This window comes from Oryza glaberrima, chromosome 10, assembly GCF_000147395.1.
Source record: "Oryza glaberrima chromosome 10, OglaRS2, whole genome shotgun sequence".
Lineage (NCBI taxonomy): Eukaryota > Viridiplantae > Streptophyta > Magnoliopsida > Poales > Poaceae > Oryza > Oryza glaberrima.
Genome location: NC_068335.1, coordinates 17,822,820 through 17,843,599, shown reverse-complemented (window position 1 = coordinate 17,843,599; position 20,780 = coordinate 17,822,820). Strand labels below are relative to the sequence as shown.

Genomic DNA, 20,780 nt, shown 5'->3' with positions numbered 1-20,780 from the left:
AAAATTTTAATTTGCATAACTCTATTTTTATCATAGTTCAAATACTAACATACTGTTAAAAAAACTAACCTACACACTTATTGGTGCATTTTAGCAGGGTGTGGCTAATAGGCGATCGATCCCCATCCCCCTTACGCTCTCTTTCCCCTTTTCCTCCTCTCCTTTTTCTATTCCTACTACACCATAAATTTTTTAAAAAAAATAAAAAAAACAAAGTTAGAAAAATTTATGTATAGAAATACTATATATAAAAAATATTTGAATTTAAATTAAAATTTGAAACAGGTATGTAAACTTTTGACTTATAAACTTTGGGTCTATAAACTCATATTTGAATTCAAATTCAAATTTGAATCAGGTATGTAAACTTTTGACTTATAAACTTTGGGTCTATAAACTTTAGGTGTATAAACTTTAGATGTATAGAAATACTATATATAAAAAATATATGAATTCAAATTCAAATTTGAATCGGGTATGTAAACTTTTGACTTATAAACTTTAGATGTATAGAAATACTATATATAAAAAATATTTGAATTCAAATTCAATTTTGAATCGGATATATAAACTTTTGACTTGTAAACTATGGGTCTCTAAACTTTAGATGCGTAAACTTAAGGTGTATAAATTTACTAAAATAGGAAAGTAATGTTGTGCCAAAAAGGAAACCACATGGAGAAGGGGGTGATCGACGTGGGGAGGGGGACCGATCTCTTGGAGCGATCGATTGCCCCTTAAGACTTTCGATTTAAGCATGGGCTTATTCTTGGATTTCTTCGGTTGGAGATTGGAATGGCACATGAAGAAAAAAAACTAATTGTAAGAAGTGTCCCCCCACTCATAAATATTTAGACAAAATTGGTTATATAGCATCAAAAGTTTACGTTTTCGATTTTATAGCACCAAAAGATACCGGTTCACTTTAATAGCACTCAAAGTTCACCCCATTCCTATTTTTAACACTTTTGTCAATTTTCGATCGTTTTTCCGTCCACCTCGATCGCTATTGACCCAACCACGCATGCGATATGACGTTTCTACCCCTCACAAGTACAAGTAGAATTCATGGCATATAAGGGGTAGAAACGTCATACCACGTCCTCGGCGACCGCGGCGACCGGAGCAGGAGTGCCTTGGGGTCCAACAGCGACATTGGGCTCCTCAACGCCGGCTCCCCGCCATCCGCCACCCCGCACTTCGCAGCCAGCCCAACAAAACAACCTTGGCACGGCGAACAGCGTCGCGCCACCGCCGCCTCGAACCCTCCCCGCCTCCCCGCTGGCGGCGCCGTCCGGATCGAACACCATCCTCCGCAGCATCGCCGCTAATCTAACAAACTCACAAAAACGACACTTTCACTTTGACATGTGGGACCCACGCGGGTTCCACGCTAACTCAGCCACTACGTAGGATAAAACTGGGGTCAAAACTACTTAATGATCTATTGTGACCAGTTTTAATTGGTTGTATTTAGTTCACGTTAAAATTAGAAATTTGGTTGAAATTGGAACAATGTGACGGAAAAGTTTAAAGTTTATGTATGTAGGAAAGTTTTGATGTGACGAAAAAGTTGAAGTTTTGGCCTTATATCTCGTTTTGGGATGATTTCGTAACTCGGGGGGACCTTCGACGGCAGGGGCACACAGCAGAGTATCGGCCCGCGAGCTCCAGCGGTCGGGTCGAGCCCCTCTTCGCGAGCCTGCGACCCACGACACGAGACGAAAGTCGTGGGCTCCTACGGCGGGGGTGGCGCTCGCGCTACTACACAACACCCCCGCCGCGCGCGAGGACGGACGGCCGCCCGCCATGCGCCTCCCCCTCCTCGCCGCGGCGTTGCCGCTCCTCCTCTCCCTCCTCGCGGCGTCGCAGCTGGGGGCATCTGCGACAGCGGCGGCGGCGAGCTCCGGTGCCGCCGCCTCCGGGCGCGCGGAATGGCAGGTCCTGACCAGGGCCAACTTCTCCTCCCAGATCCGGCTTCACCCCCACATCCTGCTCGTCGTCACCATGCCATGTGAGCACCCCCTATCCGTTCCTAGTCGAGAGCTCTGGTTCTCCGATGAGTCGCGTGGTCGCACTATGCGGTTAATTTGGAGAGCTGAGTTTTTCTCTCTTAGCGGAAATGTGAATCTCCATGTGTCGAATTATATAAACGATAAGGGACTAGGAACACATTTTGTTCTGTACTTGTGCTGAGTTGATTGATTGCGGAAACCGCGACAATTTTGTAGTCTGAAATGCTCAACCGTTGTAAGATCCTACACTTCTGTTAATATATGCTTTATTCCCTTTTGAGTTTTGAGTCAGCTCTGCCTAGTTTAATAAGTTAAATGCTCTCATAAATGCGAATTTAAGCTAAACGCTCTCATAATTGCGAATTTAATTCTATGGAAATGCAACATTTTACCCCCAAAGACCCGGGCGAACATTTGTATTACAGCGAGTTCATAGTATCCAGCAAAGGAAAAAGGCTTGTATGGGATCTTTTTGCGCGAAAAGTCCTTACTTCTACTGTTTTTGTTTATGATAATCTGTAGGGTATGGCGAGTCAAGATCACTGATGGCCGAGATAGAACGTTTGGTTGCTGCCGATGAGCAGGAGCTCGGGCATCTCAAGTTGATGGCTGTGTACAGATATTCTGAGAAGTTGCTGACGGATGTACTTGGTGCCACAGAAGGAATAAAGTTCATATACTACCAACGCTCGTTGCCATTCAAATATGAAGGGAAGCTTCGTGCACGTGAGATATTGTCTTCAGTCCACTATATTATGTCACTCAAGCATGCAGAGGCCCCATTTGTGGTTTTGCATACGAAGGAAGATGTGGAGGCTTTTGTTGAATCAACTGATAAAGCTGTAGTTCTATCTGAATTCTGTGGGTGGTTTTCCAAATTGGCTCATGGTGGGAGCAACAGAACCGAGGGCACTTCATCCAAAAATAACACAGAAAATGGTTCGTCAATTCTGATCCACTCTTTATGATTCATTTAACTATTACGTATTCTCTCGCTGCTATATTTTTTAGGGGCTTTGTTAAGATTGTGTTTGATAGCCGCAGTAGGTCAAGTAGTTCTTTCCCTGAACATGAGTGGGCACGATTTTTTCCCTTTCTAAAAGAAATAAATGGCCTAATTTGGCTATTCTATTCTGACTTAAGTTAATTATTACTAAATAATTTAATATACCAAATGCACATGCAACTTATAAGACCACAAAAGCCAGGAGTCAGGGGGTGCAAATATGGTATAAGATGGTAAAAGTATCCTCATGTGGGGCTCCAAGGAGTATTTGGTTTGTTTTCTCCTTTTATGAATTCATTCAAATTGATCTACTTTAATCTTTAACTCTCAATCCATTTCAAGCATGACTTGCTCCATGACCTTTATCATTTAACTTTTGAATAAATGATAATGGTTCCACTCCATTCCAGCATGTGCATGCTATGCTCATTTGTATCACTTATCATACAGTTGACATTTCTGGGAAGGCACTAACAGGAGAATCGGATGGGCCACTAGAGCTTGTAAGTGTAGCAAAGAGGATCACATTTATCTCTGATTAATTACACTGCTAATTTCTTTGAGAAGAAATATGAAATATCTATCTGAACTACGAAGATTCAGCAAATACCAGGAGAAACATCCCTGAAAATATACTTATTTGAGATGAAAACAGGTTATAGAGGATGAAGAACTGATTTTTGGAGGTGGGGTTCAGCTTGCTGGCTCTCCTTGGAAAGGTGGATTTACCTTAGCAAACGGAAGCATGTCAGATCAAAATGGGATTACAACTGATGAAAATAGAAAGTTGTGTACAGCGGAAAAGCTTCAACAGTTTGAAAGTTTCTATGCAAAGCTTACTGCTCTATCAAGAGATTATTTTCTTCCTCCAGAGAAAGTTAGATTTGGCCTTATAACTGAAAGATCATCATTACCTTCATCAGAGTTTATCAATGAAGGCAATTCGGAGACATGGTTCCTCAGTGTTCATTATCTGGGGTGCACCAATTGTTCAATTGTTGCAAAAGAAGGTGATGACCTAAGAAGCCTACTGCAATCTTATCATAATCTTAACATTAATGAGGTAGGTGAAAAACAATTTCATAACTTCTTTCCATAAAAAGTTGTCAACTGACAACTGTCATGTAACTGAGTGACAGATATAACAATGTGCATATCCTTATTACTTTTCTTACAACTCTATTCGATATTGGTTGAAAATGGACTAAGAAGATAGCTCATAGCTGCTTGCATTTATATTCTATTCCAAGCTTACCAATTCAAATCCTTTGAACCATGTTTCTCTCTTTGCAAATGTGTTGCTCTTCTTGAAAAATTTTCTTGGGCTGCACATAAAGAGAATACTTCTGTTCATATATTAGAAGTATGCAATTATCTTGATGACATAATGTTGTATTATATAGAAATGACATGTCCTGGATGCATTCTATGAGTTTCTTCTTTCTTTCTGTAATGACCTATCCAGTGACCTTTCGAGTTGCATGCTATATGTGTAGATGGATATTGATGCAAGTGGTATCGCTACCTTTCCTGCAAGTAGATCATCGGCTATTCTATTTATTGATAGATTGTCAGATTCTTCAAAAGTCAGAGATGAAAGCAAACTATCCCTCAAACTACTAAGGGAATATGTGCAGAAAAATTATCCATCTCATTTCAGTACTGGTGGTCTAACTAGTGGTAAATCCAGAATGAGCTCTAAAGCTGTTCCTTCCCTAGTTAGCACAGGTAGATCTACCCATACTGAACGAACTAGGCTGAATGATTGGGCCTCCAAATTAATGGAAATTGGGGAGAAAATGTCAGTAATGGTGGTCAATGATGGAGAAAGTATTTCGTACAGAAGTGATAGCCAAGGTAGTACCGATAATCCATTATATGATATTCTAACAAAACTGATACACAAAACAAGACCAGCACATAGGTCAAAGAAAACAAAGATAAGTTTTGTTGCAAAAGATGTTGCCATAAAGAAGCTGTCTGATGATTCTGAAGTCCAAGTGGTGGAATCTCTGTCAATTCGAGATAGTCAACTTGAAAGAAATGAAGGGTCATGTGCCAGTTCAGACGGTGGTAATGATGATTACACTGAAGATTCTGTTCATGAAAACAGGGCAACAGAAGCTGAATATATCAATGATAGACAAGCACCCATTAAACTTGAGAAAGGTCCTGCAAATTACTGTGATAACAATGAAAAACATCTTGAATCCAGTGATACAGAAGTGGAGGAAGAACACAAAACAAAGGCCTCAGATGTAAGCCTTGATCTGCAGGAAGATATTTCTGTTGATGTGCACAGTAGCAATGCTCCTAAAAATTTCTGTAAGATCAATAAAGAAGATCTTGACTGTAGTGATACAAAAATGGAGGAACAAGAACATAAAACTGAGGCTTCAGATACAAGTGCTGATCTTCAGGAAGAGGTCTCCACTGATGTGCATTCCAGCAATGAAGTTGGTCGTATATTACACAAACACAAAGATGAGGAAACAGTTAGAGAAGCTTTAGACATTTTGGAACCCGATGGGACAAATGTGAATTTTAACCAACAGAAGTCAGGATCAGCAAATCAGCAAGATGCTGTGTTTTCAGTCCTGGGTCAAGAATCTCGAAGAATTGAGGATGCCATTTATGAGGATAACCTATTTATTCTAGATGAAGGATCAGAAGAAAGTGATAGCAAATATCCTGTGCATGCAGCATTAAGCTCTTCCAGTAGCCTTGTGGGCGATAACACATATTATACAGAGCAGGAAACTCCAAGTATACCTGATGAACATTTTGCAGGTTCACTCTTCTTCTCTGATGGTGGTTATAGGCTTCTGCAAACTTTAACTGGTGGATCGAGAATGCCATCCCTTGTAATAATTGACCCAATTCAGCAAAAGCATTATGTCTTTCCAGATGAGATTGAATTTACCTACCCTTCTTTAGCAAATTTTCTCGACCATTTTATGAATCGAAGTCTATCTCCATATTATCGTTCAGCCTTATCTGTCATAAGTTCGAAGGAGCTTCTGAGACCACCTTTTATTAACCGTGATTTCCACGAGGCAGATTCCATCCCCCAGTTGACAACAAGTAATTTTTGTATGTTGGTCTTTGGATTTGAAGGTTGTGTTTCAAAAAGTGAACTGCCGTTTTCAAACACTGAAAATATTGCATCTGCTTGGAAGAAGGATGTATTGGTGCTTTTCAGCAACTCTTGGTGCGGATTTTGCCAGCGAACAGAGCTTGTTGTCCGTGAGGTATATCGATCATTCAAGAACTTTTTGAGTTCAAATTCTCAATTTTTACAGGCTCAAGACTTGCAGATTGAAGGTAATAACATATTCACCAATATCATGCTGAGAACTTAGATTAAACTTAGTCTCAGAAATATTTAAAATTTCCTGCTATTTAGCTTTGTTTAGTTCGAATTTTAGGATCATCCCGTCAATCAAATTATATCATACCAGAATGTAATGCAACATATGCTAGCAAACTTTTAGGCAGCACTATGCAATGCATTTCCTATATATAATCATACATGTGTCACACCATAGTAAGATAACCCTATAGCCTGTTGGAGCTCACCGTTTATATGGTACGGCACTTCAAATGTGAATTACCTGTGGCACTGATGAGTCATCTTTTTGGTTGCAGAGAAAGAAGAAGAATCTACCATGAAGGGTTTTCCAGCTATTTATCTAATAGACTGCACATCAAATGAATGCCATCATTTACTGAAATCCGTTGGCAAGGTAATCAAATATTTGCCATTTATTGAAGTTTGCTCTGTCTCCTGACTAATAAAAAAAAAAGATAGAAGTTCTCCATACTTATTGCTGTTGTTTACCCTGAAATAGTTTCATTTCATTGTTTGTAATAAATGTACCAGTATCGGCAACAGTCATTCAAGAAGTATGTTTTGGTTTGTTTGGACTGATTAAACTATTAAAGTCTCATCATTTGAGTCTTAAGAATGACCTTGTCATTAGACTGTTGGAGATGTTATAATGACCATAGTTCTGTTCAGCAGTACTGAAGCTTGAATTAAAAATAAATAGATGGTCCATCTAATTAAATATACTTATGAATCTATTCTATTTTTTTGGTACTGAAGGGCCTTGCTTCACATTACCATTTTTGTATTGAAGTGCTTATATTGACAATACTAATGTAACCTTCATGTGTTTACAGGAGGAGCGTTATCCCACATTGTTGTTTTTTCCGGCAGAGAACAAAAGTGCAATATCATATGAAAGAGGAATTTCAGTTTCTAATTTATTTGAATTCTTGGAGTCTCATGCTAGCAATTCACCCCACCTGTTGGAATATAAAGGTTAGTGCAAAAATCTCATAACTCATAAATTTTAAAAAATAAATGAACCTAGTACGATGATATATGTTGTCTTACTATAGTAGTGTTTGTTACTACAGGATGCGCTGTTGTTGCCACTCTCAAAAGTGTCCACTCCACTGTCTTTTTGTTGGCTAGCATACGATGCATATTAGTGTCTTGGCTGGGTAGCTGCTTGATGGTAGACTACCTTGTTAGAAGTCCTGAAAACCCCAGGGAATGCGACGTGAACAGTGGTCTGCTTGATTGAACCACCATGTGACTAATGACTTCGATATTTTCTGACATTGTTATTCTAATTTCTCAATTCCTTTATATTGTTCACATCTCATATATAAACCAACTGTTCACAGCTGACCTGTGCATTCCCAAATGTTGCACCAAAGATTAATAAGAAAGTGTTTTCACTGTCCACTATCACTGTGATGAAGGAATATTCTAACGCCTGCGCTCTTTTTGGCTCGCAGGATTTCTATGGAAGAAGAAAACGGTCGTGCAAGGTGATGCACCACAGGCAATTCAGTTTGATAACAGCGACAAAAGCAGCAACGATGTTGGTTCCCATTCACCAAGTCATTCAGAGAGGAACGAGGCACGTGTCCTCACAGGTTCCGTGCTCACTGCAACTTCGAAGCTCGGGTCTGCCGTTCCATTTGACAACTCCCAGGTGCTCATCGTATCCGCTGACTCTCGTGAGGGCTTTCATGGCTTGATCATCAACAAGCGCTTAAGCTGGGACACCTTCAAGAATCTGGACGGCTCCATGGAGCCGATCAAGCACGCCCCGCTTTTCTACGGCGGACCTGTTGTGGTGCAGGGCTATTACCTTGTGAGCCTTTCCAGAGTAGCCTTCGATGGGTACTTGCAGGTTATACCCGGTGTGTATTATGGAAACGTAGCCGCCACAGCCCAGGTCACCAGACGAATCAAATCAGGGGAGCAATCTGCTGAGAACCTGTGGTTTTTCCTTGGATTCTCGAACTGGGAATACAGTCAACTATTTGATGAACTATCTGAAGGAGCTTGGCAAGTGAGTGAAGAGCCTATCGAGCATTTGGTCTGGCCAGAGAATTAGTTAGGGCATTCCTCTTCTATTTTTAGAGAATAGACTAGAGTTTTGAGGGTTCCCGAATTGCAAGTGTTCCATGCACATACATGCTGACACTGCAATATGACGTTGTACTGCACTCTTTTTTTTTTTTTTTTGGATCAGACAAGACAGCATTACACTAACAGTTTTGATATTTCTACTACTGAACTGTACTGCTTTCTTTGTGGATTAGAAAAGACAACATTGCATACAGTTTTGATATTTCTACTACTGAATCCACAGTATGCAGTATTTTTTCACTGTTACTGTATACAATTGTTTTAAGACTGTTGCTGTACACAATCGTTTCTTTGTGGAACTGGGCATGTACAAAGGTATACTCTGATATGAGCTTTTAGTTAATACATACTCACTTAGAGACTATTTTCCTGCAATAGTTGAGACAACAAAATCTCTTAACCTTCGCATTAATGCACATAAATATTTTTTTATTACTCTTCTTTCCTTTTATCCACCCGATACAACAAAAATTTCTTTAATAAATGCTAATAGTTGACTCTGAGCTATTATCGTGCGTAGCAATCATGTTTCTCTTTCCTCCCCTTTCTCTTCTCTATGTTACCAAAATTACTCTGCATGGCAACCAAAATTACTCTGCATGGCAACGGAGAGAATCCGTTAATAAGCATCTTTGTACATGCCCTAATAATTAACTAGTTTATACCTTGAGTTATGCGCGGGATATATGAATGGATGCATGTTATATATTATAGAAATGGTATATGTACATGCTTAAATAATGTGAAAATGACGTGGAGATAATGATTTGACATTAATTGTCTATTGAGTTCTAAAAATATATAAATGGTATATCATATTTGCGTGATATTTAAAATACTCTACTCCCTCTGTTTCACAATGTAAGTCATTATATCATTTCTCACATTCATATTGATGTTATGAATCTAAATAGATATACGTCTAGATTTATTAACATCAATATAAATATGAAAAATGCTAGAATGACTTACATTATGAAACGGAGGAAATATATAATACTCCCTCCATCCCATAATATAGTCTCACATCCCTCTAAAATCCCTTATATTATGAGGCGGAGGGAGTAATTGCTAGTGGATGATGATGTGACATGCTTGCATGTGATTTAAAATACTCTAGATAATAATTATCAGTGGGTAATGATGTGGCACACTTACATGTTGAGCTTTAAAGATCGGTAGACATCAACTTTATATACTAAGATATGATTAATCAGAAATTTTTCATGAGTAAAACCAAGGCCAAACTACGAGTTGACGCCCATTACAGCCCATTACGAAACGGCCCAGATCCAGCCCACGGCCCACGTGTCAACGCTCGTGCATCCCCCAATTCTCAATTCGGCCGCTCGCTCCGGTTACTGCTCCCCTCTCGCAACATCCGGCTCCGCTCGCCTAGGCCGCAAAAACCCTAGGCCTTGCCCCCCGACTCCTCCTTTCCCATGGCGACGCCGTCGACGGCCGCCTCCGACGCGACCAACCCGGAGGCGGCGGAAGTGCCGTCAGCTGCCCCGGCGTCGGAATCGGAAGGACCGTTCGATTCCGGCGTCGTCGCGGCGGCAACGACACCGGCGGTGGTGGATAGTGCGGTGGAGGGAGACGCCCCGGCCGCTCCCGCTCCTACCTCCGGCTCCGGTCCTGCGGCGCCGTCTATGCCGGCGAATCCGGCGTCTCCTGCAACTCCAGGGCCCCCGCGGCCGCAGTTCGCCGGGTTGCCCGCTTACGCGAGCCCCCCGGCGCCGGCGTTCTCGTACAACGTTCTTCCTAGGCCGTCACCCCGGCCGCAGGTGGGCAGTGGTGCGGCCCAGCAGCAGCTAGCTTCCCCTCCGGTAGGGTATCGTGCACCCTCTATGCTTCACATCGCAATTATATTATACTCCATACCTTTTTGTTTTCACCTTAACTGCACGAAATGTCGTTTTATTTTTTTCCTTGGGAATGAGAAGCAATGTTATATAGCGTTGTTGGGACCAATTTGTGGTGTTCAGCTCAGATTATGAGCGGTGACTTACTGTTGCGGTAATTAGTGCTATTATTTGTATACAACTGCAGAAAATGAGAATTTCTGCTTTATAGATTCCCTATGAACTCTTGTGGGCTTCAAAAGTTGATATCTGCTGCCGTTTAATTTGCTGATCAACACATTGCAGCATTTATAGTTCCTAGTGGCGGTGAAGATTCATATCAGATTTTGTTAACTCCTGTTTAGCTTCAGTAGCCGATGGCTAGCTCATACTTTATCTGAAGAAATTTCTTGTTTAGATATACGCAGCAGCAGTACGAGTTGTGTTTATAATTTTTGTTCTCATTTTACTCTGCTTTTATCTTGATCTGATGATAAACATGCCTGCTTACGTTTTGCTCTGATACAAAATGTTGTGAGATTAGTCTTTCTCTTCTCATGTGAAATGTTATTAAGCTGATAAGTTCTTGCACACAAAACTGTTGAACCTTTCATATCGATATATAACCAAAATTGGTCACAAAACTGTTAGTAATCAGTTCATCATAATTGGTCACCTGAAAGCTGTTTATGCAGCAGAAGTTACATGGCTCTTTAATGTCTCAGCATAATCTGGTACTTCCTCCATTTCATAATGTAAGTCATTCTAGCATTGTCCACATTCATATAGATATTAATAAATCCAAACATATATGTGTCTAGATTCATTAACATCTATATGAATGTGGACAATGCTAGAAAGTCTTACATTATGAAACGGAGGGAGTACAATTCATATAAAATAACAAAACACATATAAATAGAGGACTATTGTTGTTCCTGTTTTATTCAATCATAGCAAACAACTCAACAAAGTTAAGTTGGATTAATGTACCATATGATGGCTTTACTTGTCAGAGTGGAATCCCCCCATGTGAAACTTTCGTCTTCTCTTTTCCTTCCAGACCATGATGGCTCCTTCAGTGGCTGCTGCAGCTCTTCAGCCTCCTGTCCCAGGGCAATATTTTGGGAACAGGCCGTCTTTTTCATATAATGTAGTCTCGCATGCTAATGCTGGCTTGCCTACTGGTCAGCAGTTTCAACTTGACACCGTAATTCCTCATGTCTTTATTGCTAGCATTAATATTGAACATTTTTATTTGTCCATTTTACTTAATGATCTGAATCCTCTTCTCTGACTCACTGACTGACTGTTGATGCTTTCTTTTCTTCCAGGGCACAAACCATGCTGTCCAAGTTTCACGGTTTGTTCCACCATCATCCTTGCAACCTCCAGCTCCTATGAATTTAGCTCGCCCAAGTTCAGCATTTCCAGGAGCAGGAGCTATGCCACCGAATCCTCCTGGATCTATTCGCTTGCCATTTCCAGGTCCACCCAGACCATCCATCAATACTTTTGTTGCAAGCCCACAACAGGCACAGCCCCAGGCATCTCAGTTACCTTCAAACAGTGTATATGCTTCGACCAGCTTTCTTTTATATGCGTGGGTTATAATGATCAATTTACTAATAATTTTGAATTGTTACAGGGGAGCTCAGATGTTAGCACTTCCAGGTCTGATACTCGAAGTGTCCCAGAGGCTAGTCCCCAGACCATGCAGTTGTCGACAGGCCCACCATCAACAAGTACTGCTGGAAGTCCTTCAATCACTGTTCAGATGCCAACAAATCCATCACTTCCAACTCGCCCGGAGGTTTTTGGGGCCGTTGGTGCTTCTGTACCTGGACAACCTTCCACAATCTTGTCTCCTCCACCAAGCCTCCTTGGGAGACCTATGACTCCATCTGCTTCTCCTTTTCCCCAAACATCGCAGTCTCCAACTGCTTTTCAACAGCTTGGTCAGCAACAGTTGTACCCCTCCTATCCTTCAGCACATGGGGTTCAACCTCAGCCTCTATGGGGATATCCCCCACAACCTACTGGTTTTCAGCAACCCCCCTTCCAATCATACCCATCTGGTCTTCTAGGGCCTCTTGGTAGGCCGATGGTTGGGAGTTCTTCTGTGACTGCATACTTGCCAAGCATACAACCACCCGGTGTCTCAACAACTGACAGGGATTCCAAGGAGCTATCATCAGCAAATCCTGGATCTGAGCAGCCCACTCGTACGTTAGCTTAACTTTCATCAACTGGGACAGTTTTACTTAATTTGATGATCAGTATTAGTGGTCCAGTTAATTCTTGTGATCTTTTGTATGCTGCAGAACAGGGAAGCCAAAACAGCGATCAGCTCGAGGACAAAAGAACTACTGCCATTCAGGATTCAGATTCATGGTCTGCACACAAGACAGAGGCTGGTGTTGTATATTATTACAATGCCTTGACTGGAGAATCAACTTATCAAAAACCACCTGGTTATAAAGGGGAGGTAGTTGCACAGAGGAATAGCTGTATCAAGTAATATGACTTAATTCTAGTCTACGGCATAGCAATTTAGCATCACAATTTAACTAATTTATTTCATTCCTTTTCCTGCAGCCTGAGAAGGTCGCAGCCCAGCCAGTTCCAGTTTCTTGGTACGTTAGTGTGAGAACTTCCTATATTGTTTCCTATCTTTAACAGATTTTATAACAGAAATTATATATTCTCTTGTGAGGGTTGTAACTGGTTAAGTCACCTTTTGAAATTGGTTTCTGTTTTCCACACAATTAGGAGTGCTACAACTTATTTGGGACAACCGATTTTGGTGACATTGTTACATGATTTCTGGTAACCTGCACAATAGCCAAAAAGTTAGCAAAATTCATGTTTGACATGGATAGTAAGACAAGAAATCCCTAAAGCTTTACTTTTTTTTTTAAAAAAAGAAAAAGATCTAACATTATCTTGCATTTTTGAAACTACTATAAATCTTGCTTTAATTTGGTATTTCTGAAACTGAAAATGGTGTTGACTGCAAGACTACCTAACATGCTTGGTACTCATTATTTAGTCTTAGTTTGTCCCAACAGTTTGGCTGGAGCTGATGACTGCTAAGAAAACGGGGCAGATCTAATGCACATTATTAATTAAGTGTTAACCATTGTAAATTTGAAAAATGGATTTATTTGATTTTTGTGAAAAACTTCTATATTGAATTTTTTTGCACAAAACACACCGTTTAGCAGTTTGGGAGCATGCTAACAGAAAACGAGGAAGTTGCCACAACTAGTTGCTCTACCGAACTAGGCCTTGATCAGTGTAGCGGCTGATTAGTTGTATATCTATGGTGCTTGTTTAACAAATACTTTATAGGCCGCAAATGTCATCATGCTCATGCAACTAGGGACGAGAATGGTTGGAAAAATCGTTTCCAGAACCATATTTTTCTTGAAAACGGAATTGAAAACATAGAGATGGGAATCAAAACAACATTGGAACTATTGGAATATAACTATTGGCAAGCAAATCACAGTATGTTTACATTATAAATTCGCATCACTTGCAATTGTTGTTGAACATTCAAAGAAGGGTGTAAGTAATTTAAAATACGCCATGATGATGCACAAGGGTTTAGGCTAAGGTATATTTTATTCTGATGGGTTGTCAGAACTATACCGTATTTTTCCAGAATTATGGATGAAAATGGTATACTGGTAGTTTCCTTTTCATAGTCTGTACAAAACAAAACGATAGGCAGAATGGTCGGGAATTTCCTGTAGGTTAGCCACTTTCTAAGTTACTTGACCACATATGTTCTCATTGTGTTCAAAATAAGTCTAATTATGCAGAATGATACTATGTGAGATCATTTTTTCATTTCGAGCATATATGAATGATATTTTGTTGCTCAAAGCCTTCTAGTAGTTCATTCATTAATGTTCTCATATGGCACCAAGTTGATGAATAAATTTGCATGTTTCCTTAATTAGCTAAAGAAAAAAAAAATCTAGAATTGAGCTTTCTCAAACAGGTCTGTGATGTTTTTCAAAAAGTAGAAGTTGCAATATTTATGAATGCTGCTATTATTTTTGGCTTTTGCTCTTTCCCTCTTTACCCATATAAATGTCTTGATCTGTTATTCTGTTCTTGCTCATAAATTTCGTGCCACATGAAAAATTAAACACCTCACTTTGACAGGGACAAACTGGCTGGCACTGACTGGAGCATAGTAACGACAAGTGATGGAAAGAAATATTACTATGATAATAAGCTAAAGGTAAGGCCTATATTATGACATAATCTCAATATTGAATGTCTATGTAGGTATTTCAATGCCACGACTTCACAAGAACTTATATATAAGTATATAACTCATTTCTAAAACTGAACAGGTTAGCAGCTGGCAGCTTCCACCAGAGGTAGCTGAGCTCATCAAGAATGCCGAGTCTGGTCCATTGAAAGGAAGTTCAACTTCGCTGCAAGATGCTGGCACGATAGGGAATAAAGAGGAAATAAGTATTGATATTGATACTCCTGCTGTACAGACAGGTGGCCGTGATTCGTTGCCACTTCGACAAACAGTTGCCCCTGCATCGTCTTCTGCTTTGGATTTAATAAAGAAGAAATTGCAGGATGCTGGCGCTTCCAGTGTGCCTTCACCTCTTGCTACTCCATCTAGTGCATCCGAGCTGAATGGGTCTAAAACAACTGATGCTGCACCTATGGGACATCAAGTCTCAATTAGCGGCGAGAAATCAAAAGATAACAGTGGTGATGGTAATATGTCAGATTCCTCTTCAAATTCAGATGATGAGGAACATGGCCCAAGTGAAGAGGAGTGTACTCGTCAGTTTAAGGTGGTATTTTCACTTCTGACTGAGCCTTTTGTTTGTCATTGAAATTTTCCATGTTATCACTTTACATTAGTTCTGTTTGGTCATTACTGTTTTGTAGTGGTCTGCAATTTGCGGTTTGCTTTATAATTTTCTTAGACAGCTTTTGGTTTTCTATTTTGTGTAGTTGGATAATTAGGATAGCTGTGCCTCAGTTCTATATGAAATCATGAATAGAACTAGCTGATTTTTTGACGAATGGATTGCATGACCTAAATGAGTTTTTTAATTTCACAGGAGATGTTAAAGGAAAGAGGTGTATTGCCATTTTCAAAGTGGGAAAAGGAACTCCCAAAAATAGTGTTTGATCCACGTTTTAAGGTTTGTTTTTCTTGGCATTTTGTACAGTTTTGTAGACTTGTTAATTTTTTTTCTTAGCGTTGCCTATGACTTGGCATACTATCACTTATGCTGTTGACCTGTTGTAAAATTATGCTATGGTTACCCTGGGTGTCGGAAACATTTTTCACCTGTAATGCATGATGTCATGTGCAGTTTCTGGTGGTTGATTATTTACCTTTGTTACTCGTATAGGATGTATTATCTTGATCTTAGTAAGTTGTACATAGATGCCTGTTAACTTTTGTTCAGGAAATTTGGGAAAAAACATAACGCACATTCATTTGATTTATGAGACTTCAAAATTCCAGCCGATTAGGAAAAAAAAAACTGGACTATGTATTTGATGTTTCCTACTTAGAAGAACTAAATGCTTACGCAGCAACACTTCATTTTTTATAGTGTTTAGTAAATATACTTTACTTTTATTGGCCTACTGCTGTGTCGTACCTTTATACAGTGGCAGTGCTAAACTGCTAATCCTATAAATTATTGGACAGGGTCTACTTGGCCCCCTTCAGTATAAAACGAAGCATTTTACTCCCTAAACTCAAAATGATCTAAATAACCCCTAAGATGCCGTGGTTTTGAAGGTAGTTTTGCCACCTGGCGAGTGACATGGCTGACACATAGCCATCACTTAAGGCTAATTTTTTTTTAATCAAGGTCCATGTGTTATACAGTTAAGATTATTTTGCCATGCAAAACATTCGTGGGGGTTCCGAGAGTGGCATGAGAACTAATTGAAATATTTTTAGTTGCTGAGTTTGCGAGGAAGGCAGATATCATCTCTTATTTGTCAAAACCATGGCTGCTAAGGTGATAAGGTGAGGCAAAGTCACCCACCTCCGCCTTACAGCCTAAGTGGTAAGGTGAAGGCAAGGCAACACGTAAGACAAGGCCATACCTTATACACAGCCGAAAAGAAGAAAAGATAAAAAATATGGGCTATAAACAACACATTACACACTAAGGCTCAAACCTAACAGCCCATGTAAAGCACCAAACCAGTCCACATGTTATCCTTTCCCACTCCCGCAGCCTCCTAGCCTGGCTCCCCTGTGTCTTCTAACCTAGCTGCCACAACAACGAGCAGCAATGGCGTCGTGGCACTATATCAAAGGCAGAGCAGAAGGGAAGGGAGAGGAGTAAATCGGTGCTAAGCAATGGAACACTAAACTTGGCAATAGGATGAGGATGATGGGCTGGATTGGGCGATGCTAAGACAGCAAGGTCACTGGCGGTGAGGCGGTGGGGAGGATGGTAGAACAAATCCACATTAGGATGGATGCACTACTGTCTATGTTGCCTTCTCCTCTGCTCTCTCTCTCTCTCCCCTGGTTGTGCCCACAAGGTGGAGGGATGCCTTGATCCCTGAATTTTCCTTAACATCTAAGCGGTGCCTCAGCGACTATGGTCAAAACCACTCCATGCCACACAGGTCATGTGGCCAAACTACCTTCAAAACCACACTAGCAGTTATTTAAACAGTTCAGCATTTTGCATTGTTCAGGAGGCACAAATGCATAATATGTAGTTTTATGCTTTAGGGTGGAGGGTGGGATTGGGAAATAGAAATGAATGAAGGGTTGGGATAAACTGAGGTGAGATGAATTGATGGTAGAGATTATATCCTGTCCTTTGGAGGGTGGGATAACATTTTCCTAACCCTTTTTCCAAACATGCCCTAGGGGTTAAGTAGACTTTTTCCTTAGTTTAGTAATATGATGTTTATACTAGATTGTCCGTCCCAGGCTATTCCAAGTCACTCGAGGAGACGGTCTACATTTGAGCAGTATGTTCGGACACGTGCTGACGAGGAGCGGAAAGAGAAAAGAGCTGCTCAGAGAGCTGCAGTGGAGGCGTATAAACAGTTACTAGAAGAAGCATCTGAGGTTCGTTATTGATACTTTCTGAAAAGTTGTTTGAGTTTTTCACATGAACTTACTTTGATGTGCGATAATTGCCAAATGGATCCAGTTTTCTGTCCTGTATACTTGCTTTTTTTTAGGGTCATACCATCTTAATACATAAAATGCAGGACATCAACTCCAATAAGGATTACAAGGAATTCAAAAGAAAATGGGGCACTGATCCAAGGTTTGAAGCCTTGGACCGAAAAGAAAGGGATGCTCTTTTCAACGAGAAGTATGCACACCCTTCTATTAACATTTTTGAATATCAATTTTTAAATCATATTAGTTCATGTACTATACTTGACGCATTTCCAATTTTCCACAGGGTGAAATCGATTGAAGAGAAAGTTCAATCAGTGCGCAATGCTGTGATAGCTGAGTTCAAATCAATGCTTCGAGAAAGTAAAGACATAACCTCTACTAGCCGTTGGACCAAAGTAAAGTCCTTGTACTCTTATCACCATACAAGTAAACATGTTGTGCCAAAAGATGAAAGAGGCAGATCTTATTCATGAAAAAAATGGCATTCAATTTACCCTGCAACGACCTTGTTGTATACATCTACAGATTATAAAATACAGTGGCTGCATGATACTTCCAGGGTGTTGTCCTTGTCAGCTTTCAGTCCTGTTATGTTCTAATCATGATAGCAGGAATGTGTTCAATCTCTTATTGTGTTTAAATTATTTTTTCTAGTTGTGATACTTCATATTATTATTTGCATGCCTTAGGGATTAACCGAGTTCCTTTGAATGCCGACCAACGATTTAGGGAGTTGGCCTTTTAACAACTACTCCCTCCATTCCAAATTGATCTACATATAGTTTTTTTGAGGTTATTCCTAAATGATCTACATATTTGTGTTCATTCATTAAGTCTATTCGTTATTTGTGCATTGGAGTAAATGGACATTGATGCATGCATCTATGCATACAAGTATTTATAACCCACATGCAATATCTTGATTTCCTATTGGCTAGAAAATAGTGGGGATGGTGCATGCATTGAGTTTGTTGCTAGAGTAAATATAGTATGAGAGAGTTATTAGCTTTTCTTGGTCTTGGTGTACCTATGAAATATGTAGATCAATTTGGAATGGAGGGAGTATTGTACTGGTGGTCTAGTGTAACCTTTCTTTTATACAAGTCTTTAACATCCTGATATGTTCTGAATGGACTTCAATGAAGCATGAAGGTCTGATCTGTCATGATAATTGATCATCTAACTTGCATGTGGTCATGCGTACTGTTCTTATGGTATCTTTTAAACCATAACTCCAACTTTTACTTGGATGGTATCTTTTAGTGTATTAGGACTACAGTACTACTCCCTCTGTTTCACAGTGTAAGTCATTCTAGCATTTCCCACATTCATATTGATGTTAATGAATCTAGATATATATTTATCTAGATTCATTAACATCAATATGAATGTGGGAAATGCTAGAATGACTTACATTGTGAAACGGAGAGAGTACATAGTAACATTTTAAAGTTGCTCACTGTACACAACTCATGAGTTAAGTACCAGTGTATTACATCATGCAGGTGAAAGAAAATTTCCGGAGCGATGCAAGGTACAAAGCCATGAAGCACGAAGAAAGAGAGGTTGCTTTTAATGAGTACATAGCAGAACTAAAATCCGCTGAAAAGGAAGCAGAGCAAGCTGCCAAGGCCAAACTGGATGAACAAGTCAGTCAATTTAACTGATGTACTCTGATGCTTTGTTTACTGAATGTAGCATTGTAGCTTCACATATACTATGTAATAACCCAGGCCAAGTTAAAGGAGAGGGAGCGCGAGATGCGGAAAAGGAAAGAAAGGGAAGAACAGGAAATGGAGAGAGTAAAATTGAAGATCCGAAGAAAAGAGGCCGTGTCTTCATATCAAGCTTTACTTGTTGAAATCATAAAAGATCCCAAGGTAACTTGACACTTTGTTGAACTCCATTTGACAAGCTATTTTGCTATGTACTGTACAACTTCATATTAACTATGCTATTTTTTCTGCATAGGCATCATGGACAGAATCCAAACCAAGACTTGAAAAGGATCCACAAGGCCGTGCAGTAAATCCTGATTTAGGTAAAGGTGATGCAGAAAAGTTATTTCGTGACCATGTCAAGGACCTGTATGAGGTAATCAAAATGCTGTTATTGCCTGTAGTTTTCACATAGAATTTTAAATTGCTTTATATCCTAGCTGGGTACTTATTGAGGGTTTGCATGATGGGCCCTGAGCCTTAGACCTTTTCTTAATTCCTACATGCAGCATCCCCCAGACATTTGCACCATTAAACTCTTATGCATTGGCACATACGTCAGGCACACAGCCTGCTTGATGGAATATTGATGTAACATGTAAGGAAACATACCGTGTTTGTAATAATACTGATTTAAGTGAGCATACTGTATTCTTCCAGGGGTGTCAATGCATGCATTTGTTTGAGCTTGGATGGCTGTCTCAGTTGCTTGAATAAATTATCTTCACTTAATCATATATCGTTGGGTTTCCATTGCGATCTATTTATCATGTGAGCTTTGGATGTTCATTGCATGCCTTTTTAATTCTGACCTGCTGCTATAATTTTTCCTCCAGCGATGTGCTCGGGATTTCCGTGCGCTCCTATCTGAGGTGATAACTCCAGAGATAGCTGCTCGAACAACAGATGAAGGAAAGACTGCAATTAACTCCTGGACCGAAGCAAAAGGTCTTCTAAGATCTGATCCTAGGTACAACAAACTGGCAAGTAAAGACCGGGAGTCTATTTGGCGGCGCTATGCGGACGACATGGCGACAAAACTTAAACAGTCAGATACGAAGGAGAAATCAGATACAGATGGAAAGCAGCGTAGGTCCTCTGATCCGCCAAGGCGGAGATAGCTTTTAGAAATGCCCACCTGTAATTCGCTACTCAACATTATTGTTAACAGTAGTTAAGATTCTGTTTACACTTGTAACAATGAGGGCGTCAAATTAACTGGAAATTTTGAAGCATCCATGTTCTGTGAGTTTTTTGGCCATTCAATTCTATGAGCCGTGCATCCAGATTGCAGTACAAATTCCCAACAGTAGGTTTTTGAATTACAAATGCATCTCGTTGTTTACATGTATGTCCGAATGTAGTGATGCTAACTAGTGAGGAATCTGGTTGCTCTCTGTTAGTATTCTTACCGAGAGCTTACTAAGTGCGTTGTTGCAGTTCCTACACATACCTAGTATGTTTATTCGATTTATCTGAATGCTTATTCGATATATCTGAAAATTGAGCCGTTTCCTGTAGAAAGTTCTGAGTTGGAACCAAAGTGGAGCGACGGTTAACCCAATGCAGGT

At 40.0% G+C, this 20,780-nt stretch overlaps 2 protein-coding genes across 5 annotated transcripts; both read left to right on the top strand.

Moving 5' to 3' along the window:
• The first annotated feature begins 1,644 nt into the window (after positions 1-1,644).
• Positions 1,645-8,903, top strand: LOC127785601 (uncharacterized). 2 transcript variants are annotated; one of them, XM_052312996.1, is made up of 8 exons: positions 1,645-2,014; positions 2,538-2,954; positions 3,472-3,524; positions 3,677-4,084; positions 4,518-6,345; positions 6,670-6,767; positions 7,207-7,348; positions 7,834-8,903. In XM_052312996.1, exons 1-8 carry the CDS (start codon positions 1,810-1,812, stop codon positions 8,439-8,441), a joined length of 3,759 nt encoding a protein of 1,252 aa, XP_052168956.1. In that variant the 5' UTR covers positions 1,645-1,809; the 3' UTR covers positions 8,442-8,903. The 2 variants fall into 2 exon arrangements, with proteins under 2 accessions (XP_052168956.1, XP_052168957.1); XM_052312997.1 differs by lacking the exon at positions 7,834-8,903 and adding an exon at positions 7,447-7,817.
• A 952-nt stretch (positions 8,904-9,855) lies between these two features.
• LOC127752411 (pre-mRNA-processing protein 40C) lies at positions 9,856-20,448 on the top strand. Of its 3 annotated transcripts, XM_052277749.1 has the most exons (16): positions 9,856-10,305; positions 11,384-11,530; positions 11,655-11,891; positions 11,969-12,545; positions 12,645-12,808; positions 12,919-12,956; positions 14,500-14,578; positions 14,694-15,158; positions 15,432-15,515; positions 17,288-17,428; positions 17,575-17,681; positions 17,775-17,886; positions 18,997-19,140; positions 19,225-19,371; positions 19,463-19,585; positions 20,046-20,448. In XM_052277749.1, exons 1-16 carry the CDS (start codon positions 9,919-9,921, stop codon positions 20,328-20,330), a joined length of 3,237 nt encoding a protein of 1,078 aa, XP_052133709.1. In that variant the 5' UTR covers positions 9,856-9,918; the 3' UTR covers positions 20,331-20,448. The 3 variants fall into 3 exon arrangements, with proteins under 3 accessions (XP_052133709.1, XP_052133710.1, XP_052133711.1); XM_052277750.1 differs by lacking the exon at positions 11,384-11,530; XM_052277751.1 differs by lacking the exon at positions 9,856-10,305 and having other exon boundaries at positions 11,384-11,507.
• The last annotated feature ends 332 nt before the right edge of the window (positions 20,449-20,780 follow it).